This window comes from Balaenoptera ricei, chromosome 13 (assembly GCF_028023285.1).
Source record: "Balaenoptera ricei isolate mBalRic1 chromosome 13, mBalRic1.hap2, whole genome shotgun sequence".
Taxonomy (NCBI): Eukaryota; Metazoa; Chordata; class Mammalia; order Artiodactyla; family Balaenopteridae; genus Balaenoptera; species Balaenoptera ricei.
The window spans coordinates 57585527-57612257 of record NC_082651.1 but is presented as its reverse complement, the minus strand read 5'-3'; the positions used below and the strand labels follow the sequence as shown (position 1 = coordinate 57612257).

The window sequence follows — 26731 nt, the reverse complement described above, 5'->3', positions numbered from 1 at the left end:
ACCAAGATCATTGAATTATTCTCCTAAGTTTTCTTCTATTGTTTTCTTTTTGTTGTTCATTTAAATATCTAATCCATTTGGAATTAATCTTGAACTGAATGAACTGAATTAATCTGAACTGACTGCCTCTGTTCCTCTAAGAGAGCACTAATCTCCTGCTGTTGATTCCATCCCACACTATCTGCTGACTACACCAAAAAGTCCTAACGGACCATCTAGAAGGATTGTGCTGGAAATGCACTTCTCCACCTGCCTGATGAACTCCTATAAATCCTTAAAACCCCAATTCTAATGTCACCTCTCCTGGGAAGCCTTTCCTGTCCAATCTCTGCCCTTCTTTATATCTTCACTCTAACACCTCTTTACTGTATAATCTATAGTACTTGCCTCATAACATATATAAAGTACTTACACTAGTGCACAGAAGATATGCTATATAAATGTTAACTACTTTATTATATCACAATAGGTTACCATTATTTGTCTGTGTAATCTCCCTTGTTAGACCATGAGAGAAAAAGGACAGAGACCCATTTATTTGCCATTTACCAATCCCAGTGTTCGCACACATATTAAGCATTAATAAATAAATTAATGAACAACACCTCAATTCTGGAAAAAAGTAATTTTCTTTGATGCTGCGGATTCCTTTTGTTTTAAAAAAGGAAATTTTTAAAACAAAATATAGAAAAACAGACTGTTCTTCCTGCTTTTTGATTTGGCTCAAATTGCGCAGGGGGTGGGAGGGACGACGACACACGAGGGACGACACAGTCTTTAGCAGATCTAGCACGAAGGTCTAGCTTTTCCCACCTCCAGAAAGACAATGACAGGTGCTCTAGAACTAACACTGTATAACCCATTATATTAGAGATGGAAACAACGGCTTTTTTTTTTTTTCAAGATGGGGAGGGGATTCCAAAACTCTTTGTGCTTTTTTGAATAAAGTCAGAGATCTCTGAACCTCATGTGAGTTCATAAACTCACATTCACCTGGCCCTGAACCTCACATAAAGCAACTTATCGGCTTCCTTAAAAAAACAGCAACCCAACACTTCAACTCTGGGATGAAAGAGACCCCCGTAAAGCAAAAATGTAGGGGCTGAGCTATGTAGCTGCCCTTCCCACAAGGGAGATTCTCCGTCTAGGCCACCCTCGGAGAATCGCAGTATTCTTATACGGGGGAACGACAGGTTTCCTCGGCTCGGGTATCCCCGAAACCACGGCTGAGGAGACTGAGCCAACCCCCGCCCTGCGTTAGTCAGGAGCTTGAAGTAGTGAGGTGACCGCGGCCCACAGCAAAAGAGGCGGAGAGAAACTTCCAGCGGGAAAGATGAAGTGTACAGATGCTACGTGCGGAGAAAAGGAAAAGCAACGAGATGGTAGAGCAGTCAGGAACACCGCCACTTCTCACTTCTCCTCGCCACCTCGAATTTTCTCATCTGAAGACCAGCACCCGCCCCGCTCACACTCTCCTGTAGCTGCTCCATGAGGGCCAAGCCGCTGCCCAGCCGGTGGAGAGCCGCGCGGGTGGCGGAAGGGAACAGCCGCGGCCTCCCAGACTCACCGGCTCTCCGTGCCGCCACTTCGCCGCCGCCGAAAAGGCTGGTCCGAGGCCCGGTCTTTGCGCGTCCGCTCCCGGGAAGCCGCTGCATTCGCTCCCAGCCGCTAGACTGCGGTTGCGTGCGACCAGATAAGCCCGCCCGGCGTCCCGGCTTCCGTAGACGGACGGCTCGGCGGCCCCGGATGTTGATATACCGCCTGCCCCGGAAACGGTGGCGGGAAGTCAAAGGGGGGCGGGGGCGGTGTTGCTGTGCTCTCCGGAAGGAGACGTGGCGGCGGTTGGGCCCTGGGCTGCCTGGGCGCTTGGTAGTCCCGCCGCCTCCTCCTCCTCCTCCTCCTCCTCCTCCTCCTCCTCCTCCCTCTCCTCTCCACTGTGGGCCGAGGGGGTTGTGGCGGCTGCTGGAGAACTCGGCGGCGGAGGATGGAGGAAGGAGGCGGCGGCGCGCGGAGTCTGGTCCCAGGCGGGCCGCTGTTACTGGTACTCTGCGGTCTCCTAGAGGCGTCCGGCGGCGGCCGAGCGCTCCCCCAGCTCAGCGATGACATCCCTTTCCGAGTCAACTGGCCCGGCACCGAGTTCTCTCTGGTCAGTGCCCTCGCGAACCCGGTAGCCATCTCTCTTCCTCCTGGCACTTAAGGGTTCGGCCCCTTCCCTCAGTATTCTGCGTTTTTTCCCCCTAGAACCTTCTCTGCGGGCGCATGCCTCCTTCCCCAATCCAAAGCTTCATCGACTACGCGTTCATTCATTCAAACAGCAAGTGTTTATCAGACACGTTCTGTGGATGTGCCCTCCATGCTACGCATTCCGGGATCCAGCGGTCACCTGCTCTCCCCTTTAAAAATCTGTCTCACTATACCTTACCAACACTCCCACCCTGTGGAAGAAGCTTTTCTAGAACCACGTCAGGCGCACACATTTGTCTTCTCTTTGGAAAGTCCTCTGCAGCTCTTAACTCCACCATCAGCCTTCTCTCCTTCAAGGAGTATTACACACCCTACCTACACAACCAGTTGTACTGCGGATATGAGTTCCCTCTCTCATATTCGTTCTTTCGCCCTTGTATACACACACAGTACATATACATATACGCACAGCTCTTTTTCCTTCAGAGTTGTTTCTGAGAGGGCTGTTTGGCCTGTGAGATGTTAACGACGCTCTATGCAGAATATCCTTTACAGTTTTGATGTATTACAACTGATATTTAAGACCCCAAAACATGAGGTTTTATGATCGGTTTTCTTACATTGAAGAACATATTTATAATCTCAAAGTAATGAATATTTGCAGTCCTTCTTCATTTGGGGAGTGGACTGCTGAGAAGTCTTGCTATCCACGGTAGGCCAATAAAAATTGGGCTCTTGTGATACTTACCGTATGGTAATTAATTCATTTATTTCAAATGGAAGTCGGGGAAAATGCAACAGTTCCCCCCGCCCCCCGCTCCGCCCTGCAGAATTTTTTTTAAATTCTTATTCCAATTACCTGCAGTCGTTCTACTTGGAAGACTGTTTTAGTATGTTGTTCTATTACTATTTCACTGAAACGTGAATATGTGATACTAGGATGTCTGCACAGAATGTCCCAGGATAACGGATGTCATCAGTACCACAACAGACTTCTATTTGCAGATGTTAGTTTTTGCTAATATTTCACACCTGGTTTGTTTCTCCACCTGTCTTCAGTTCTTCCATTCTGGTAGTTCAGTGGTTCTTAAACTTAAGTATTTCTCTGGGAAGCCAGATTAATCTTTGCATTAATGCCAGGAAATATTTTTTAATTAATTTTTATTGGAGCATAGTTGGTTTACAATGTTGTGTTAGTTTCTGCTTTACAGCCAAGTGAATCAGTTATACATATACATATATACACTTTTTTAAAGATTCTATTCCCGTATAGGTCATTACGGAGTATTGAGTAGTGTTCCCTGTGCTATACAGTTGGTTCTTTTTCAGGAAATATTGATATATTAAAATATTTATATGAAAGTTTGTTACAAGTCAGATATAACTAAGAGGCTTGGGATAAGAATATTTTAGTCCAGCCTCTGTTATTATTTCCAAAGAGCACACTTGGCATGAACTTGGCAAATGTTTAAAGAATGTAGTCATTAAAATTTTTTACTCTTGCACCTGTGTTTTGTTGTTGTTTTTTTAATTAAAAAAAGGCATGCTGATATGTGGCCCTAAAAATTTACTGACCTATACGCAGATGACTAAAACTAGCCTTTTTAGAAGTTACTACCAAATCGTTCAGTTTTCTTTCTGGCACTGGTGTTTGCTGGCTAAAAAGAGGTTATGGTAGAAGATCTCGGTCTTAAGGTATGCTGTACCAACCTTTCCTACATCTAACAATTTTATTTTGACATTTTGTTTTTAATTACTTTTCTTTGGCAATGAAGCATAATCTAAGATGGGCACATTTGAAAATTTGGGGAGAAATTTTTTTTCTTTTTTTAAGTTTGAGTTATTTTGAGAAAAATCTAGTAACATTTTCCTATAAGTTGGCAAAAGGTCTGTGGCCCTCACACAAAAATAAGCCCCAAGAGTCATTATCATTGATCTTTTGATTTTTTTTTTTTTTTTTAGTATTCTAATCTCAAGGCTTCCCTTCCCTATTTTGTGTAGTTGAAACTACAGCCCTCCACACCTGGCACTGTCATTTTGTTTTATAGGCCAGTTGGATGAACATTTGTGTGTAACTAAGCAGCTGTATGAACTAGGATAAAGGTCTTTATCTCTCTACCACCTGAAATTGGAAGGGACTTGATTAGAAGATCTGAATTTTCTTTATCTTTAAAATTCTTCTGTGCTTGGGCTTCCCTGGTGGCGCAGTGGTTGAGAGTCTGCCTGTTAATGCAGGGGACACGGGTTCGAGCCCTGGTCTGGGAAGATCCCACATGCCGCGGAGCAACTAGGCCCCGTGAGCCACAATTACTGAGCCTGCGCATCTGGAGCCTGTGCTCCGCAACAAGAGAGGCCGCGACAGTGAGAGGCCCGCACACCGCGATGAAGAGTGGCCCCCGCTTGCCACAGCTAGAGAAAGCCCTCGCACAGAAACGAAGACCCAACACAGCCATAAATAAATAAATTAATTAATTTAAAAAAAAAATTCTTCTGTGCTTTAAATCATCTTCCCCTTCAGATATATCAAAATAATATGTAATCTTTAAAATTTGCTTAGTAAGGTATTAAGCACCAAAATTGTGTACATTTTTGAATGTTTACAATAATTAATGATTATGATATTCTTTCTTTACTGTTTTTTAGCAGTCAGTTTTGTTTTTGTGTATATTTTCCTTCTGAAATATCATCTCTGTGTCATTAAAGTGTTCGATTATTCATTACTTCACAGAGTTTATGAATTTCACCGAAGGAAAACCACAAAATAAGTCTAATTTTCTTTCTACTTCTTTTGTTAGTATAGAAATGTATTCCCACTCAGAAACTTTCCCCAGACACTACACTTGGGAAAAATGGTGACCAACTCCATGGTTCGAAGCATGTTATATATATTAACAAGTAGTGCCATTGAGTTTATTTTACAGCCTCTCCCAGGATAGTTTTCTCTCTCATCCTCTATCTTAATTCCTCCAGACTCATGTCAAACATTAGGAATTTCTCCCCTGCCAAGATACTTTTTAAATTCCTTAATCTTAAAGACCACACCCCCCCTTGATTAGTTTCATTATATTAAAATCTGATTTTTATCAAATCACTAATCTTACACTAGAAATACTTTAAGGTGTTAAGTTATATAAAACAAGTGTTTTAACACTATCTGTGATTCTGTGCATTCAGAATTATATTTTTTTAGGTAAAAACATGTTTTACAAAATCAGAAGGAAGCATTTTAGTAGTAGATCAAAAAAAAATTTTTAACTTAGAAAATCACAAAAGGTTAACTTTTCCCCTGTAATTTCTATTATTAAAAATTAGGGTAAAGTTTGTTAAAATTTTTACTTCGTGATCCCAATAAGTGATGCACTATTTCAGCAAAGAGTTTTCAGATAGAAGAATTGCCACTTGGTCTGTTTTATTGAAGAAGAAAGTAGCCCTTCCTAAACTAATGAAAAATGAATCTTTGCAGCAACAACAAATCTTCAAATAAGAATAGGTGATGGTTTCTACTTCTGTTACCTTTTACCTAAACCTTAAAAGCAATAGGCAGAGGAATGAATTTCTTCACATAGACATAAAACCTAAGATTAGTTTTAATTACAAAGAAAGAATTGTCTTCCTTTCCTTGCCGTGGCTCTAGACAAGCAGTTTCTTTTTCCATTGTTAGCATTGTGGTAAATATTTTAGTAAATGAGTCAATATTGCTGTAGAATCCAGTTATGAATATTAAATTGCAGGTACTTCACAAATAGAGAGGATTATATTTAAGTCATATGCTACTGTGCACCTTCCCTACAGTACAGGAATGATTTGACAAGACTAAAGGCTATCCATTGCTAGCTTAATGAATGTAAGTCATGCATTGCACAACTCACTATCATATATTCTGAATATATCCGAAAAACACCGAGAGACATTATAAGTGTTATGTCTTACAGCAGTTTGTTGGCTCAACTGAATAAATGTTTCTAAGGATCCCTTTATCACAAATTTGGCTTTACATCTCTGACTTTCAAAGCTCTTTGATTTCTCTCTTCACTTGTGATGATCTTTTAAATAAGGATCGTTGGCCATAGTCCAGGAGTCTATATAGTAATCTAAGAAAATGTTAACAAAAGCTAGTTCAAATTCAAGCATGTTGAAACAGTTAAGAGCACACAGAATATGGAATCAGTCTGCTAGGGTTCATGTCTGGGCTGTGCTACTTACTGGCTGTATTACCTTGGACAAATTATTTAAGCCCTGGGCTCCAGTTTCCTTTTCAGGGAGATGGGTACAATGCTTGCTTCGAGCATCAGTGAGACAATAAATGTAAAGAACTTAATTTGGTACTGTCATATAGCTAATACAGCTAGTATTTACTGCTGTGTTTTGTTTTGTTTTATTGTCTTGGGAAAACATCTCCTAATTTGTATTTGTGTTTAAGATAACATCAGTTTCAAGTAGTACTGGTTTTATTATAGTTAGGAATTGTTTTTGTTAAACTGAGAAAAGAGCAGAGGTATGTAATAAAGGTGGTTCTTTCCTTGCCAGGGATAGCCAAATAGTATAGTGGGTTTACAATGCTGTAAGAAGAGGAAAGTTAAGAGAGAATTGAATTGTCGGAGAACACCTCTCATAGACTTTGAAAACTTCTGCCTTAGTAGTTAGTGACATATTTGCTATCACAAAGCAGAGATTTCTTTTTAGTTAAAATCAGTTATATTAATTGAAATGTTCATTTGAATTACATTGGTTCATTTTGATTTGTGAATTTGTTTGGTTTTATACTGTAGAACGCTTTAAGGATAGTTTTGTTGATATATACCATGAATCAGCAAACTATACCTTTGGGCTGGCCCACTCCAAACTTTATTTTTGTGAAGCTATTTGTTTGTTTTCTCCGAATACAACCATGCTTATTCATTTACATATTGCCTATGCACTTACTTCCTACAGTGCAGAGTTGAGTAGTTGCAGTAAAGACCATATGTTATCCAAATATGAAAAATACTACATTATATTATGTTCAGGTGTCCCATCCAACAGAATTGAGAGTATGTTTATAAAGTGCTGTAAATTCTCATATATAGGTGGTAATTGTTAATAGGAGCAATAAGTATTCAGTGATGATGTATCCATGAACATTGACGCCTCTTAATGCTTTTTAATCTGTATTATAACTTCAATCTGTTGCATTACTACTTTTTTCTTTTTACTCCAAACTTTATTTTTGTTCCTTATTTTCTGTTACATTGTAACACCAGGATAAAGTTTGTCATCTTCATTTTGTGATTAAAAAATATGTAGAATCTTTTCCCTGCCTTTGCAAGTATGTTTAAAAATCCTATTGAAATGATGAATTAGTTTGACCTGGGACTGTAAGTTAGTATAGTTCAGTTTAATCAGCTAAAGTAATGTACATTTTTTTGTTCTATTTCTAGCCTACAACTGGAGTTTTGTATAAAGAAGATAATTATGTCATCATGACAACTACACATAAAGAAAAATATAAATGCATTCTTCCCCTTGTGACAAGTGGGGATGAGGTAAGTTTTTATAAATACATTGATAATCCCTGTCACCAAAGATATTTATTTATTTAAAACATTGCAACTCCATACCTTAAAATAAAATTGAGTGACAGGTTTCTCAATTATCCTGTCTTACTATAAATACAGTAATCACTTTTTTATTGAAGTATAGTGATTTACAGTGTTGTTAGTAATCCTTATTACTCCTGAATTCTTTGATTTTTACAGTTCAACTTGGAAAAGCTAGCAACCAATTATTAATGTTTTAGATGAAAATCTAACTCCACACATGCTTTCTTTTATAGAAATGAAGGTTTTGAAACAAGATAAAATTTTAAATGTGTATGTGACATTTTTTATAAAGAATTGCTAATAAGTAAATCTATAGGTACCTTGTGCTTTCTCACTACCTTAGCTCATGCCCGTTTCTTGCTCCTAAAATGCCCTAACTGCCTCTTATCCATCCTTCAAGGCAATGACTTCTTTCAAGATGAAACACGAGAGGCAGCATGGTAAAATGGAAAGGACACCAGCCTAGGAGCCAGGAGGCTGAGGTATAGGCTATAGTTAGCTGTGGAACCTTGAACAAATTTGAAACTCAGTTCCTCCACTCAATTAATTTATTGAGCTAATTACATAATATTTTCACAATCTGTAAAATGGAAGTATTAAACTCAGTGAGTTTAGGTTTCTTAGGTTTTGTTCAGACTTGAAATCTGTGAAAGACAGCTATCTCATTTTGTTTTAAACCTCCTTAAGACACAAATACACACATATGCAGTTACACACATATTTATGGCATTCAAGTCTGAAATGTAAAAATATATGGAAAACTGAGAAGTATATTAAAACTTTCTAGTGTATTCTATAAGATTCAACTGTTCTGAGGCTTTCATAGCTAGAATTTGTTTGGATACAAGCATTTAAAAATTCTGAAGTAGGTTTATAAGAATTGTTCAGGAAACTGATACTTAACCTTTTTCTAAGAGAAGAAAGAATGGAAGATTATTCTATGGCTCCATATTTTATACTTCAATTCTTTTTTTTTTTTGGATTATAGTTGATTTACGAAGTTATGTTAGTTTCAGGTGTACAGCAAAGTGAATCAGTTATACATATACATATATCTACTCTTTTTCAGATTCCTTTCCCATATAGGTCATTACAGAGTATTGAGTAGAGTTCCCTATGCTATATAGTAGGTCCTTATTAGTTATCTATTTTATATATAGTAATGTGTATATGTCAATCCCAATCCCCCAGTTTATCCCTCACCCCACCCCTTTCCCCCTGGTAGCCATAAATTTATTTTCTACATGTGTGACTATTTTGTTTTGTAAATAAGTTCACGTGTACCTTTTTTTTTTTAGATTCCGCATATAAGCGATATTATATGATAGTTGTCTTTCTCTCTCTGGCTTACTTCACTCAGTATGAAAATCTCTAGGTCCATCCAAGTTGCTGCATATACTTCAATTCTTTTGAAAGAAGTGGCATGCCATAGGATCTTATTAAAGGTTTTGACTTTTTTCCCCCTTTTATTTCCAAGCATTTGTGGTTTGACCAATGAGTTAATACCTAAACAGCAGAGTTGGGTGAAGTTCCAGAATAATTGTATTAAACTCTAATTCTTTCATAGGAAGAAGAAAAGGATTATAAAGGCCCAAATCCAAGAGAGCTATTGGAGCCACTATTTAAACAGAGCAGTTGTTCCTACAGAGTATGTATTTTATGTTCACTTGATAACTAGAAAATAAATTTCCAGCAGCCAATAGGCCCTTGAAAATAATTCTCTGTTTCTTTTTACTTTATTATGTTGTATCACATTTTAAGTTAGTTGTAAAACTAAACTGTTGCTTAATAGTATTTTGTTCATTTAAATTCCTGTATAGTATATGCAGCAAACACCCAATAATGTCAATTATCAAATAATATCACCAAACTGCTTTGAATGTTTTTCAGATCAAAAGAAAGTTTCCTTATATACAATTTTTAATAAAAAATGCTCATGGTTATTTTTTTAGGCTGTGTAAAAAATGATCCCTTGGCCAGGTGTTTATTATAGACCCCAGGTGTATTTAGACCTATTTCCTTCATAGAATTTTCACATTTATCTAATTAGTGAAAACAATGAATAGGCTTCAGTAATTTCATATTTTCTGAGGCATAATAATAACTTTCATTTAATGAAAGCTTGCTCTAAATCTTCAGAGAAGTCTCAGTTGCTTAAAATATCAAAAAAGAATTCAGTTGAGTTATGTGGCTTTTGTACATAAATACATCCATCTGTCTTAGATTGAGTCTTATTGGACTTACGAAGTATGTCACGGAAAACACATTCGGCAGTACCATGAAGAGAAAGAAAGTGGTCAGGTATTTTTTTCTTCAAAATATGAAATATGGAACATTATAAAATGAAAACTTTAATAATGAGATGGATGGTTTTAAACTGTATTCTTTAAAAATGTATTTGCCAAATACTTACTACATTTTTATTTTATTTTTAAATATAGAAAGTAAATATTCACGAGTACTACCTTGGGAATATGTTGGCTAAGAACCTTCTATCTGAAAAAGGTTTGTTTCTACAGAGTGATTTAGTAGTAATGCTGGTATTTGGTTTAAAGTATATGTTCAAATTGGTATTTAAAAGATTTTGTTGGAGACTGTATGAATTTTAAAACACTAAAATAAACTTCTGAACAACCCCATAGAAAACTTTTTCAAAGAGATCTTTTCATTATTTTCTGTTTTAGCAAACATTATGCTTTTTTTCTACCTATTAATAAATTTTTTAAATCTGGTGAGACATACATATCAGTGTTATATTTATATAGTGTTAGTCTTTTGCTTGGTTTAAGCAACTTTTTATATATGGAAATAGACATGTAGATGTATCCCTCAAATTATGAAATATTTTTATTCATCTATATTATTCAAATTGGTCAACTCATTTAAGATTAAACCTTTCACTGAGATAAAAACACTTCAGAAGAAAACTGTCACGGCCAGTTCTTATGCCTCAAATAGAGTATTTCCTAGATAAAGATGTAATGATTAAATATGACTGTTCTTTCAAAAGAAACCATTTCAAGGAATCTAGCTAAAAGTATGTGTATGTTTTGGGTCTTATTTTTATTTTTATTTTATTTTATTTATTTATTGGCTGTGTTGGGTCTTTGTTGCTGTGCGCAGGCTTTTCTCTAGTTGCGGTGAGCGGGGGCTACTCTTCATTGCGGGGCACGAGCTTCTCATTGCGGTAGCTTCTCTTGTTGCGGAGCACGGGCTCTAGGCGCGCGGGCTCAGTAGTTTTGGCTCGCGGGCTCTAGAGCACAGGCTCAGTAGTTGTGGCGCACGAGCTTAGTTGCTCCGTGGCATGTGGGATCTTCCTGGACCAGGGACCAGATCCATGTCCCCTGAACTGGCAGGTGGATTCTTAACCACTGCACCACCAGGGAAGTCCAGGTCTTCTTTAGAAAGAAGTTTAAGATTACAAAGTTGATGAAAACTTAGTCATTTATATCTTGTATATAAGTCACTGGTCATTATTTAACTTACTTTTGTATTAATCCACAGAACAAGAAGTGGAAGAAAAGGAAAAATCAAAAGAGGCAAGTGATAATTGGTGATTTTCAGTCTTAATATCTATTGTTAGACATGAATTTATACAACTTAATTGACAGAATATAGCCATGTGTTCTTTATCTATCAACTACCTCAAAGGATTTAGTCAAAGAAAATTTGCAATATGTTAGATTTTTATGAGAAAAGTTATGCTATAATACTTTTATTTACTTTAAGATCATACAAAAATAAATGAATTTATCAAAGATGTGTCTGGGAAAGTTTCTATAATAGCATTATATCACTTCTGTGCTTCACAGTGGTTCTTTCCCTCTGTTCAACGTTGGAGCTTTTGCATTTTTTCTGTTGTTTGGACCCTATCTCCTATGGGTAAAACAGATAAATCATAAATGTAAATAACAAGCTACCAGACTGCAAGCATCTTAAAAGCAGGGACTGTCTTTTATCTCTTTACCCCACAGTGCAAAGCAGAGTGCCAGACATAATATAGGCCCTTCATGCTTATTGAATGTGAATGCATATTTGATGACTGAAAAATAGGATTGTTTAAAAAGAACGATTCCTTAGGGTGACCAGTTACAGTTTTTAAATGCCCCTGTGGTTCAAGGAATGCTTTATGAATCCTAAGAATTTCCATAAAGTTAAATAACTTATTGGTAGAGGATATTTCTATAAATGGTTTCATACCATAATGATTCTTTTATTAGAAGTAAAGTTAAACGGCAAAAGGCCTTAAAGATTACTTAAAAGGGATGCCCATAACTTAAAAGGGTGGCTTTGGGGGAATTGGTAAGCTATGCATAGACACACACAGCATTGCTATTTTAAAAGGTTTTAATTTTACAGACTACCTTTGAGATAAAATATTTATCTCAAAATATTTTTGGCTCTGGAGGATAGCAAGATGGAATTCAAAGTGTGAAATGATCAAGGAAGAGGAAGAAAAGGGTAAGGGAAGAAAACTAACATTTATTGAGCCCCAATTCATAAGCCAGATGCTGTGCCAGGCATGTAACAAAGGGTAATGCTTAATTCTCCCTACAGCCTTTGAGTATATATTATTATTCTACTTTTATGAATGACAAAAACTGAAATTTGGTCAAAGTCATAAGGCTAGTGAATGCAAAGCTTGGATTTTAACCCAGGATTTTCTAATTCGAGACACTAGCATGAAAATAGCATACAAGAAATCTCAAAATATTTTCCCCTGGAAACATTTATTTATTGCCTGTTTTGGGTACCAAAGTGATACAAGATGAGCTCCCTGCCTCCAAAGAGCTTGCTTGGAGATGATATTAACAATATCTTTTAAAGCCCTTCCATTTAATTCTTCTTGTGTTTATGTCGATAAAAGTATGGGAGCTAACTCCTTAATAATCCTTGTCTTCTGGGGTGATCTCCTTTATTCCCCCATTCCGTGAAAATTTCTTCATCTGTCTTTTGCTGGCCATGAATGGATTTATACAGGAGTTTATATGCTGAGAAGTATGTCTGTTAATAACAGGGAAGAAGAGTAAGCAGATCAATGAACCAGCACAGTATTTAGATTCCTGTTTTAGAAGATAGTGTTAACTCTGTAGCCCTACTTTTTGACAAATCAAACTTCAGATCTCTAGAATCTAAATTCTAACATAGGCATTCACTTGAGAGTTTAGTGAAGAAAGCTCTGACCAGCCCAAGTATAGTAAGTTTCTATATTTTATCTTAGTCACTTTATTTGGAACTTTAGAAAATAATTCATATTAATTATGTTATTATAGCCTTTTTTATATAAGTGTACATTTTAATTTTAGCACCAAATAAAAATTTTCTTTTATTCTGTATTAAATTAGCTCTGAAAATATGTATTTGCCCAAATAAGAATATGAATCAAAAGAATAGTAGAGGGAGACCTTACAGAAAGTACAGAAATGTTACCTTTATAAATGTTAGTTTATGAATAAAATGTAGTTTTCTTCCTTTCAGAATAAGTGCTTCTCCATCCTCACCCCACCTCTATTTCTAATGAAAAGTCTGTCTTATACTCTTTTTTTAAGATTCCCACTAAAAATATCGAAGGTCAGATGACACCCTACTATCCAGTGGGAATGGGAAATGGTACACCTTGTAGTTTGAAACAGAACCGGCCCAGATCAAGTACTGTGATGTACATATGTCATCCTGAGTCTAAGCATGAAATTCTTTCAGTAGCTGAAGTTACAACTTGTGAATATGAAGTTGTCATTTTGACACCACTCTTGTGCAGTCATCCTAAATATAGGTAGGATGTGGATTTAATATTTTAAACATGAAATGCACACATGCTTTAAAGTGTCGTTTGCTTAGGTTTAATGCTTTGTTCTCACTGAATAGATTCAGAGCATCTCCTGTGAATGACATATTTTGCCAGTCACTACCAGGATCACCATTTAAACCCCTCACCCTGAGACAGTTGGAACAGCAGGAAGAAATGCTGAGGGTGCCTTTTAGGAGAAATAAAGAGGTATGAGAATTATCTAACAGTATTTCTTTCAGTGCTTCCTTTTCCAAATTTCAGAGCATATATCAGTATTTTAATGATTTCTGTAGTATATTAGTAGTCATTTATTTTCCTGACTCAAAATTGTCAATTCCAATTCTTTTGATTTTAATTCTTTTTCTTATTTTAATACTTCTCAGAAACTATTGTAGCATTCTCTTACACTCATTATTCCATAATTTTCTTTTTTATTAATTTGGCTGCATCGGGTCTTAGTTGCAGCACGCAGTATCTTCATTGAGGCTTGCGGGATCTTTCGTTGCAGAGCATGGGCTTCTCTCTAGTTGTGTGGCACATGGGCTCCAGAGCGCACGGCTCAGTATTTACAGTGCATGGGCTCAGTATTTTGGCATGCAGGCTTTGTTATCCCGTGGGATCTTAGTTCCCCAACCAGGGATTGAACCCATGTCCCCTGCATTGGAAGGCAGATTCTTAACCACTGGACCACGAGGAAAGTCCCCTATAATTCCATAAGATTTTAAAGTTTGCCATCCTGTTCATTTCAGTTAAGTTTAATTTTTAGCTAGTTAACTGGACTTCGCAGCTAAGCCTCTTGAAAAAATAGACTGCAGCCCATTTCCTAACGCTTTATTTGTTCTTCAGCTCATTGCTATTTATTATCAAACCATATTTCTATCATTCTTCTTAAACTGTTCTTATTAAGGTCAACAGCAATCTTTTGGTTCTAAATTTGCTGAACATATGCATAACTTGAGCTTAGCTGAGAATTGGAAGCTTGAACTTTTTCTCCTTTCTTTACTACAGGTCATTATCTCTGGTTCTCTCTGCTTCTGCTCTCCTGTGTACTAGTACTTTCTCTAATTCCTGCTCCTTAAAATGTTGAAGTTCCCCTGGGTTCTGTCCGTAGCTGCTTTCTCTCCTTATTGTACGTAGTCTCCTTAAGTAAGCTCATCCACGGCCATTCTTTCAACTTCCATTTCTATGCCCATGAGTTATAAATACACATCTGCAACACTGATCTTTCTCCTGAACTCAAATCACAAATAATTAACATGTATTGAGTCTTTACAACTATTATCTAATCCTTACAATAGCATATAAGATTTACTATTATCCACCTTAACAGGTTAGGGAACTGAGGTTCAGAGAGGGGAAGTGACAAGTGATGGGTTAGAGATTAGAATCAAAGTAGTCTGATTCTAGAACCTGTCCTCTTAACCCTCTCTCTGCTGCTTCTCCCTTTTGATATGCTATCTTCCCTTTTCATCTGCCTATTGGATGTATATACATTTTCAGTAATCTCTAACTTAACCATTTTTTTCTCTTTCACACTGACCCTTTTGTTTTCTTCCCCATTGCTTTTAAAGCAGTGTGCTGTACCCAGTTGTCCAAGTCAGAAACCTGAGTCATTTCTCTTACCCATCTCTTAATTCATCTCTAACTCTAATCGTTTACTCAGTGCTATCAGTGTTATCCTCTGACTGCTTTTCAACTCTGTCCTGGCATTAGTTCAGGACCCATCATTTCCTAAGACCAGAAACTAAGGTCCTCATGCATCTTCTTTCTAATTCTTCCAACACAGCTGATAAAATGTTCTTCCTGAAATGAACATTTGATTATTTATTTAATCTTTTGGTAGTTAACATGATCTATACCTCAGGATAAAATCATTGCTCATACAATTATTTTATCAAAGGAAAGTCAAGACCATTTGTGGGGACTTCCCTGGCGGTCCAGTGGTCAAGATTCCACGCTGCCAATGCAAGGGGCACAGGTTCAATCCCTGGTCAGGGAACTAAGGTCTCACATGCCATGCGGCATGGCCAAAAGATTAAAAAAAAAAAAAAAGACCATTTGTGATTGGCTTCAGCTTCATCTCTCATCACCATTCCCTTGATCCCAGCTATTTTGAACAACTTAAGAGTTTCCGAAAAGTGCCACATTCTTTCCAACCTCCTTGCCTTTGAATATACTGTTTTGCCTCTTCCTCTGTTGTCTTCTCCCCTCCCTCCCTACATATGATGAACTAATAGAAGGTCAACACGTGTATGCTTGAGGTGTGCTTCCAGTGTCACTTCCTTTGCAAATGAGCCATGACTTCTAACTGATTACCCGCGGAAGAGATCAGTGTTTCCTCTTCTGTGGTCTTGTATTTTATTCAGTCCTCCATTATAGCACTTTTATGGCTAAAATTTGTTGTTTTTCCTATGGTTCCTCATTTAAACGGAGGGAAAATAAACTATGCTTTCATTACTTGGGGTTTCCAGCTCCTTGCATGATACCTGGTATGCTGTTAGTACTTTACACTGGGTTAATTAACATTTAACTGCAAGGCCTTTTTCTCCCCTTCCTCTTGGATACTTATTGCGAAAGTATTGCCAGACTCTTTGTGGATGTTGTGAACCCTGCCATTTTGAGAGGAGGAAAAATTTATCTTAAACTTAATCTGCATTTTATTTGAAGTAATGTATTGAAAGATTAGAGATGGAATTCTGTTCTCATCTTCTTCTTGATAGTAGTTTAAGTACTGACAGGTACTTAAAGTCAGCTTGATCAAAATGATTCACAAGTCCAACTTTAACTACTCTTCAAGGAAGAAGTACCAGTTTATTTTTCTTTGATTAATGCATTTAATCTGCAAGTCGAGAAAAATTATTTTTAAAAAGCTACAGATGCAGTGCTACCCACCACCAGTCCCTCCCATCAGGAAACTTGCACAAGCCTCTTAGATAGCCACATCCAGCAGAGGGCAGACAGCAGAAGCAAGAAGAACTACAAGCCTGCAGCCTGTGGAACAAAAACCACATTCACAGAAAGATAGACAAGATGAAAAGGCAGAGGGCTATGTACCAGATGAAGGAACAAGATAAAACCCCAGAAAAACAACTAAATGAAGTGGAGATAGGAAACCTTCCAGAAAAAGAATTCAGAATAATGATAGTGAAGATGATCCAGGACCTCGGAAAAAGAATGCAGGCAAAGATCGAGAAGATGCAAGAAATGTTTAACAAAGACCTAGAAGAATTAAAGAACAAACAAACAGAGATGAACAATACAATAACTGAAATGAAAACTACACTAGAAGGAATCAATAGCAGAATAACTGAAGCAGAAGAACGGATAAGTGACCTGGAAGACAGAATGGTGGAATTCACTGCTGCAGAACAGACTAAAGAAAAAAGAATGAAAATAAATGAAGACAGCCTAAGACACCTCTGGGACAACATTAAATGAAACAACATTCGCATTATAGGGGTCCCAGAAGGAGAACAGAGAGAGAAAGGACCAGAAAAAATATTTGAAGAGATTATAGTTAAAATCTTCCTTAACATGGGAAAGGAAATAGCCACCCAAGTCCAGGAAGTGCGGAGAGTCCCATACAGGATAAACCCAAGGAGAAATACACCGAGACACATAGTAATCAAATTGGCAAAAATTAAAGACAAAGAAAAATTATTGAAAGCAGCAAGGGAAAAATGACAAATAATATACAAGGGAACTCACATAAGGTTAACAGCTGATTTCTCTGCAGAAACTCTACAAGCCAAAAGGGAGTGGCATGATATACTTAAAGTGAAAGGGAAGAACCTACAACCAAGATTACTCTACCCGGCAAGGATCTCATTCAGATTCAATGGAGGAATCAAAAGCTTTACAGATAAGCAAAAGCTAAGAGAATTCAGCACCACCAAACCAGCTCTACAACAAATGCTAAAGAAACTTCTCTAAGTGGGAAACACAAGAGAAGAAAAGGACCTACAAACACAAACCCAAAACAATTGAGAAAATGGTCATAGGAACATACATATCGATAATTACCTTAAACGTGAATGGATTAAATGCTCCAAGCAAAAGACACAGGCTTGCTGAATGGATACAAAAACAAGACCCATATATATGCTGTCTACAAGAGACCCACTTCAGACCTAAGGACACATACAAAGTGAAAGTGAGGGGATGGAAAAAGATATTCCATGCAAATGGAAATCAAAAGAAAACTGGAGTAACAATACTCATATCAGATAAAATAGACTTTAAAATAAAGAATGTTACAAGAGACAAGGAAGGACACTACATAATGATCAAGGGATCAATCCAAGAAGAAGATATAACAATTATGTATGCACCCAACATAGGAGCACTTCAATACATAGGGCATCTGCTAACAGCTATAAAAGAGGAAATCGACAGTAACACAATAATAGTGGGGGACTTTAACACCTCACTTACACCAATGGACAGATCATCCAAAATGAAAATAAATAAGGAAACAGAAGCTTTAAATGACACAATAGACCAGATAGATTTAATTGATATTTATAGGACATTCCATCCAAAAACAGCAGATTACACGTTCTTCTCAAGTGCACACGGAACATTCTCCAGGATAGATCACATCTTGGGTCACAAATCAAGCCTCAGTAAATTTAAGAAAATTGAAATCATATCAAGCATCTTTTCTGACCACAATGCTATGAGATTAGAAATGAATTACAGGGGGAAAAAACGTAAAAAACACAAACACATGGAGGCTAAGCAATACGTTACTAAATAACCAAGAGATCACTGAAGAAATCAAAGAGGAAATCAAAAAATACCTAGGGAAAAATGACAATGAAAACATGACAATCCAAAACCTATGGGATGCAGCAAAAGCAGTTCTAAGAGGGAAGTTTACAGCTATACAAGCCTACCGCAAGAAACAAGAAAAATCTCAAACAATCTAAGGTTACACCTAAAGGAACTAGAGAAAGAAGAACAAACAAAACCCAAAGTAAGCAGAAGGAAAGAAATCATAAAGATCAGAGCAGAAATAAATGAAATAGAAACAAAGAAAACAATAGCAAAGATCAATAAAACTAAAAGCTGGTTCTTTGAGAAGATAAACAAAATTGATAAACCATTAGCCAGACTCATCAAGAAAAAGAGGGAGAGGACTCAAATCAATAAAATTAGAAATGAAAAAGAAGTTACAACAGACACCGCAGAAATATGAAGCATCCTAAGAGACTACTACAAGCAACTCTATGCCAATAAAATGGACAACCTGGAAGAAATGGACAAATTCTTAGAAAGGTATAACCTTTCAAGACGGAACCAGGAAGAAACAGAAAATATGAACACACCAATCACAAGTAATGAAATTGAAACTGATTAAAAATCTTCCAACAAACAAAAGTCCAGGATCAGATGGCTTCACAGGTGAATTCTATCAAACATTTAGAGAAGAGCTAACACCCATCCTTCTCAAACTCTTCCAAAAAATTGAGGAGGAAGGAACACTCCAAAACTCATTCTATGAGGCCACCATCATCCTGATACCAAAACCAGACAAAGATACTACAAAAAAAGAAAATTAGAAACCAATATCACTGATGAATATAAATGCAAATATCCTCAACAAAATACTAGCAAACAGAATCCAACAACACATTAAAAGGATCATACACCATGATCAAGTGGGATTTATCCCAGGGATGCAAGGATTCTTCAATATACGCAAATCAATCAATGTGATACACCATATTAACAAATTGAAGAAGAAAAACCATATGATCATCTCAATAGATGCAGAAAAAGCTTTTGACAAAATTCAACACCCCTTTATGATAAAAACTCTCCAGAAAGTGGGCATAGAGGGAACCTACTCAACATAATAAAGGCCATATACGACAAACCCACAGCAAACATCATTCTCAGTGGTGAAAAACTGAAAGCATTTCCTCTAAGATCAGGAACAAGACAAGGATGTCCACTCTCAGGACTGTTATTCAACATAGTTTTGGAAGTCCTAGCCACAGCAATCAGAGAAGCAAAAGAAGTAAAAGGAATACAAATTGGAAAAGAAGAAGTAAAACTGTCACTGTTTGCAGATGACATGATACTATACATAGAGAATCCTAAAGATGCTACCAGAAAACTACTAGAGCTAATCAGTGAATTTGGTAAAGTTGCAGGTTACAAAATTAATGCACAGAAATTTATTGCATTCCTATACCCTAATGATGAAAAATCTGAAAGAGAAATTATGGAAACACTCCCATTTACCATTGCAACAAAAAGAGTAAAATTCCTAGGAATAAACTTACCTAGGGAGACAAAAGACCTGTATGCAGAAAACTATAAGACACTGATGAAAGATATTAAAGATGATACCAACAGATGGAGAGATATACCATGTTCTTGGATTGGAAGAATCAACATTGTGAAAATGACTATACTACCCAAAGCAATCTACAGATTCAATGCAATCCCCATCAAAATACCAATGGCATTTCTCACAGAACTAGAACAAAAAATCTTCAGATTTGTATGGAGACACAAAAGACCCCGATAGCCAAAGCAGTCTTGAGGGAAAAAAACGGAGCTGGAGGAATCAGGCTCCCTAACTTCAGACTATACTACAAAGCTACAGTAATCAAGACAATATGGTACTGGCACAAAAACAGAAACAAAGATCAATGGAACAGGATAGAAAGCCCAGAGATAAACCCATGCACCTATAGTCAACTAATCTATGACTATGACAAAGGAGGCAAAGATATACAGTGGAGAAAAGACAGTCTCTTCAATAAGTGGTGCTGGGAAAACTGGACAGCTACATGTAAAAGAATGAAATTAGAACACTTCCTAACACCATACACAAAAATAAACTCAAAATGGATTCGAGACCTAAATGTAAGACCAGACACTATAAAACTCTTAGAGGAAAACATAGGCAGAACACTCTTTGACATAAATCACAGCAAGATCTTTTTTGATCCACCTCCTAGAGTAATGGAAATAAAAATAAAAATAAACAGATGGGACCTAATGAAACTTCAAAGCTTTTGCTCAGCAAAGGAAACCATAAACAAGACGAAAAGACAACCCTCAGAATGTGAGAAAATATTTGCAAATGAATCAATGGACAAAGGATTAATCTCCAAAATATATAAACAGCTCCTGTAGCTCGATACTAAAAAAACAAACAACGCAATCCAAAAATGGGCAGAAGACCTAAATAGACATTTCTCCAAAGAAGACATACAGATGGCCAAGAAGCACATGAAAAGCTGCTCGACATCACTAATTATTAGAGAAATGCAAATCAAAACTACAATGAGGTATCACCTCATACCAGTTAGAATGGGCATTGTCAGAAAATCTACAAGCAACAAATGCTGGAGAGGGTGTGGAGAAAAGGGAACCCTCTTGCACTGTTGGTGGGAATGTAAATTGATACAGCCACTATGGAGAACAGTATGGAAGTTCCTTAAAAAACTAAAAATAAAATTACCATATGATCCAGCAATCCCACTACTGGGCATATACCCAGAGAAAGCTATAATTCAAAAAGACACATGCACCCCAGTGTTCATTGCAGCACTATTTACAATAGCCAGGTCATGGAAGCAACCTAAATGCCCATCGACAGACGAATGGATAAAGAAGATGTGGTACATATATACAATGGAATATTCCTCAGCCATAAAAAGGAACGAAATTGGATCATTTGTTGAGACGTGGATGGATCTAGAGACTGTCATACAGAGTGAAGTAAGTAAGAAAGAGAAAAATAAATATCGTATATTAATGCATATATGTGGAACCTAGAAAAATGGTGCAGATGAACTGGTTTGCAGGGCAGAAATAGAGACACAGATGTAGAGAACAAACATATGGACACCAAGGGGGGAAAGCGGCGGGGGGGTGTGGTGGTGGTGGTGTGATGAATTGGGCGATTGGTATTGACATGTATACACTGATGTGTATAAAATTGATGACTAATAACAACCTGCTGTATAAAAAAAAAAATTAAAAAAAAAAGAAAAGAAAAAACAGAAAGAGCTACAGATGATGGGATTCCCTGGTGGTGCAGTGGTTAAGATCCGTCTGCCAATGTGGGGGACATGGGTTTGAGCCCTGGTCCTGGAAGATCCCACATGACACAGAGCAACTAAGCCCTTGTGCCACAACTACTGAGCCCTCGTGCCACAACTACTGAAGCTTGCACACCTAGAGCCCATGCTTCACAACAAGAGAAGCCACCGCAATGAGAAGCCCGCACACCGCAATGAATAGTAGCCCCCATTCAACACAACTAGAGAAAGCCCATGCGCAGCAACGAAGACCCAATGCAGCCAAATAAATAAGTAAATAAATTTATTAAAAAAAAGCTACCTATGATAATGCTTTCTAAACACTTAGCATCTTTACAGTACATGAAAATCTTAGCTAATACTGTAGGATGAGTAATTACTTAAAGCTGATCATCTTTACTTCAGAATAATTTTTTTAGAAACTTAGTTTGTTACACATAACTTTTCTTTAAAAATATAGATATCTGGCATGTGGGTTGCCTTTTAAGTGTGAATCAAGCTTTACCATAAAGAATTTTTTTCTTTTTTAAACAAAATACATATCTGGCTATCAGAATTTGGTTTGATGTTCTGCCTGTGTTATTATGTTAAATTAATTTGGAAATTACTGGATTTATTAAGAATCTATTTTATGAATTTCCAAACCCTGCTACAAAAACTACTATCATCTTGCTTTTATTGGAGTAGTTTTCCTTAAAAATGAAAGTAGATGTTCTGTCCACAAGAAGGAATAATAATTTGTCATGCTTCTTTTCTTCCTACCTCTTCCCCTTTTCTCAGCTGCAGGTCTCACTATGCATTATTATTCTTTTGTTCACTAACCTTACTATAGGTCTCATGTATTCTAAGTAATTACTTTAGTCTATTAAACCTTAGCTCCTTATGAATAGTAACTATGTCTGCTGCTTTTTTTTTTTTTTTTTGCTTTAGATGATCACTTTTATGGGTATCAGTGTCCCAATGTTTTACATGGTCAAGTACTGCATTACAAAGTACGTCTTCCACTAGAAAATTTATAGCTGATTCACAAAGTTATTTAAAATTGATCTCAGGACTGTTGCTGTTGTAATTGTTGAAGACCCCATAAATTTGATGTAAGATTCTTGGGTAGAGCAAAAGAAAAAAGAAAAAAACAGAGACAGAAGAATAGGGTCGGTGCTTCATTTTTAATACTCCATACTTATAATACTGCCAGAAGCATAGTAGTAGTCTCTGAATGTAGAAAGAGTTATATGTAAAATTCAAGGTTCTTTCACAAAACAAGAAGCCATCTTGGCAATCTTTGTTCTTAATATTGGAGGAGAGAGAGGATAAGGTCATTGGTTTCCAGAGTAACCATCCAGTGAATCCTACAAGCTGAAAAAGAAGAAAAGAACCACAGTTTGTCAATGGCACCTACAGCGGGTGAAAAAGGAGTCTATACATTTTACTATTTAATTTTTTTTAATTATTTTATTCAGTTAGTTGGTACACCCACTTCTTCAATTCTGGTCTGGATTCATTTCTTCTCTGCTTACTGTGAGTACCCAGTTAACTACCAGATTCTAACTCATTAACCTCTTTCATAACTGTCCTCTTCTCTCCACCCGACTTGTCACTCCCTTATGTTAGATTCACTTCGTCTGTGGCCTGGGTTATTGCAGCTCCTAACTTGACTCTCCACTTCCAGATTTGTTCTTACCATTCCTTCTTCCCTGCCTATGCTAAAGTAATTACTTAAAAATCTGATCATACCATATCTTTGCCTAAAACCTAAAAGATAATGTCCAAACTTCCTAGCATTACATAGTTTTCTATCTATAGTGCCTGCTTCTCTCTGGTTTTAAATATCATACCATACCACACATCTTTGCTCTTACCTCTTCAGGTTCACATGCATATGCACACACACAAAACACATACACAGGCATTCACGTAAGTCACAAATCATTAATGTTTCATGAATTAATCAAGGGTTTTCTCTTTGTGAAGTCTTCGTGTTTCAGTTATTTGTCAAAGTCTATTTGAATCACCCCTACCTCTGTGAATCTGCTATTCCCTGTGCCCTTCCTTTATTAAACTGCAGTTTCCTCCAGGGCAACAACGAGGTCCTGCTACATTTGAATAATTATAACTAATATTCATATTTGTCCCACTCAGCTCTTCATTAGCCTGCTTGTTATCCTTTCTTTACCCATAGTAATCACATTTCCAAAACTAAATGTGGAAACACAAAATCTAACATGTAGCAAAGTATTTAATAAGAATAATGAGACAAAATATGTGAAATGGAAATTATCCCTCTATGTTAAGAAAGGTCACCATGCCCCTAACTGGTAGATGGAACTAACATTTGCCTAGAGCTTTCTCTATGCTATTAAGTGTTGCAAAATTCATTTTCTTAAAACACATTAAAAATGAGTGGACAGGGACTTCCCTGGTGGTGCAGTGGTTAAGAATCCGCCTGCCAATGCAGGGGACACGGGTTCGAGCCCTGGTCCGGGAAGATCCCACATGCTGTGGAGCAACTAAGCCCACGTGCCACAACTTAAGGCCGCACGCCTAGAGCCCGTGCTCCACAACAAGAGAAGCCACCATAGTGAGAAGCCTGCACACTGCAACGAAGAGTAGCCCCCGCTCGCCACAGCTAGCGAAAGCCCGCATGCAGCAACGAAGACCTGATGCAGCCAAAAATAAATTAATTAATTTAAAAAAAAAATGAGTGGACTTTTTTTTCCAAATTTTCTGAACTTTAAAAATAATAATTTAAGTCATACTGAAAAAATTTGTGTGGCAAAGAAGCCCTTAAACATATGTTTATTTAATTTTAGGAAGATATGCAATCAACTAAGGAAGAGAGATTTCCAGCAATCCACAAACCCATTGCTGTTGGTTCTCAGCCAATGCTCACAGTTGGAACAACCCACATATCCAAATTGACAGATGACCAACTCATAAAAGAATTCCTTAGTGGTTCCTACTGCTTTCACGGGGTGAGAAGTGAACCATCAGTTTAAATATTTATCTTACAGCTTTCACTTGTGTGTTATTTATCAAGGGGCATTAGTAGCACTGAAAAAGATTTTTTGTCTATAGAGAAATGGCAGGATTCTGGAAGCTCCCCAATGGACACTTTCTCTCCACATCTCATTATAATCCAGTGCATAGCCATTATATTCTCTTTACTCACAGGCTAAAACTTGACGTTTACTTGACAAAAATATATATATTTAAGTACTTCATATGTGATTCTGGCTAATTGCTGGAATGGGCATCAATGATTGTGTAGCCTACATCTTGGTTATGTAGCAATCACATTTAAAACTTGAGCTAATATCTACAAAGGTAAAATTTTGCCCCTAAGAACTCCAGTGGGAAATACACTTATAAGTGGAATTTTCATTTTACTTTATTTTACCAGGGCAGTACAGCAATTATTCTCTAATAATGTCTATTTTTTAAAGTTTATCAGTAATTTTTAATTTTGATTTTCAACCATATTATTGCTAGTACAGTTTTTTAAAATTATATATATGTCCATCACTATCATGCGGCAATATTGAGACCCCAATATGCCTTTCTATGTATTGTAACTTGATCTGTTTCCTTTCCTGTAGGGTGTTGGTTGGTGGAAATATGAATTCTGCTATGGCAAACATGTACATCAATACCATGAGGTATAGAACAGCGTTTATATCACTCTACCACTAGGTGGATTAAAGTTTCAAAAATCTTTTGTGGAAAAAAAAGGGGTGGGGGTTGGTGTTACTTTTAATTATAAGATGATTTTAATATGGAAATATTCATCAAAGTGTCTCTAAATTCTGGAAAATGGAAAACTTGGTGTCAGTTAAGAGTAAGTCAATCATCTTAAAGTAACGTTATGTATTAACTACTCAGATTCTTTTATTACTGTGAGCCTGGAGGAATAATAAGCTACAGTGACTAACCTCTTTAGCTTTGACCAAGGAATTAGTCATTGTTATAACTCATCGTTAAATTAAGTGAATGGTAACATAGTATATCACTAGAGTTAGTAAAATAGGATAAATACAGCAGGTTTCTCAACTAAAAGAAGGTACCATATCATCTAAGCTTAAAATAAGTTTTAAGATTAAATGCACTGGCTCTTTATTCTTCCTTTTATTTATAATTTCATAAATCAGTATTCTCCCACACTTGAGCCAAAGCTGCTTAAATTCTGAAATTCAAGCCCCAGTAGTTTTATTTGTCATTGTTGTAGTTTGTTTAGTAAGGTAAACTACTAGACATAGAAAACAAACATTAATAAATACTGATCTGTTTTAAAAGGCTTTTTATTCCCCCAAATAAATAACAACTGGTAATTAGAAAATACTGTATTTGCCCTCTTGAGATGTTTTGAGCTGATCTTAAATTTCAAGATGGATCATAATGGGAAAGATCAACTCACTTTCCACATTTAAATCACTCCAAATTTATGAGGTGTCTGTAAACTAGAACATTTTATTCTTCACTTAAGCCTGAGATGTTCCATTTCACTATGCTTTCCATTTATTCATGCTGCTTTAATGTTTTACTTAATTTTTTTATTAATACAAAAAAAGATAAAGTGTCATCTAAGTACAGCCCAGATAATACCCAGTGGCTTTTTTTTTTTTAATTAAAGGAATATATGCCAGAAATATAGAATGAAAATAAAATTTTCCTCCACTGTTGCCCCATTTTTCAAAAGTAACAGCTGGGGCTTCCCTGGTGGCACAGTGGTTAATAATCTGCCTGCCAGTGCAGGGGACTCTGGTTCGAGCCCTGGTCCGGGAACATCCTACATGCCGCAGAGCAACTAAGCCTGTGCACCACAACTAATGAGCCTGAGCTCTAGAGCCTACGAGCCACAACTACTGAGCTGGCATGCCACAACTACTGAAGCCCATGTACCTAGAGCCTGTGCTCCACAACAAGAGAAGCCCGGGCACCACAACAAAGAGTAGCCACCACTAGCCACAACTAAAGAAACCCCGTGTGCAGCAACAAAGACACAACAGAGCCAAAAATAAAAATAAACTGAAGGAGAAAAACCATATGGTCATCTCAATAGATGCAGAAAAAGCTTACGACAAAATTCAACACCCATTTATGATAAAAACCCTTCAGAA

At 36.9% G+C, this 26731-nt stretch overlaps 2 protein-coding genes across 8 annotated transcripts in view; one reads left to right on the top strand and one right to left on the bottom strand.

Annotated features, from left to right (window-relative positions):
• The window catches only part of ASB3 (ankyrin repeat and SOCS box containing 3), a 93193-nt gene extending 91431 nt beyond the window's left edge, over window positions 1–1762 (bottom strand). The window contains exon 1 of one of the 2 annotated variants that reach the window (XM_059943353.1): window positions 1568–1762. In XM_059943353.1, the coding sequence (XP_059799336.1) occupies window positions 1568–1655 (88 nt within the window). In that variant the 5' untranslated portion in view covers window positions 1656–1762. The remainder of the gene's footprint in view (window positions 1–1567) is intronic. The other variant, XM_059943354.1, reaches the window with a different exon arrangement.
• A 40-nt stretch (window positions 1763–1802) lies between these two features.
• The window catches only part of ERLEC1 (endoplasmic reticulum lectin 1), a 43107-nt gene continuing 18178 nt past the window's right edge, over window positions 1803–26731 (top strand). For all 6 annotated transcript variants that reach the window (XR_009506578.1, XR_009506580.1, XR_009506579.1 and 3 more), the window contains exons 1-10: window positions 1803–2146; window positions 7602–7706; window positions 9331–9411; window positions 9987–10064; window positions 10205–10268; window positions 11268–11302; window positions 13313–13536; window positions 13629–13758; window positions 24428–24589; window positions 25214–25273. Coding sequence is in view for 2 of the 6 variants with exons in the window: in XM_059943357.1 (XP_059799340.1) it covers window positions 1985–2146; window positions 7602–7706; window positions 9331–9411; window positions 9987–10064; window positions 10205–10268; window positions 11268–11302; window positions 13313–13536; window positions 13629–13758; window positions 24428–24589; window positions 25214–25273 (1101 nt within the window). In the remaining 4 variants the exon portion in view is untranslated. The remainder of the gene's footprint in view (window positions 2147–7601; window positions 7707–9330; window positions 9412–9986; window positions 10065–10204; window positions 10269–11267; window positions 11303–13312; window positions 13537–13628; window positions 13759–24427; window positions 24590–25213; window positions 25274–26731) is intronic.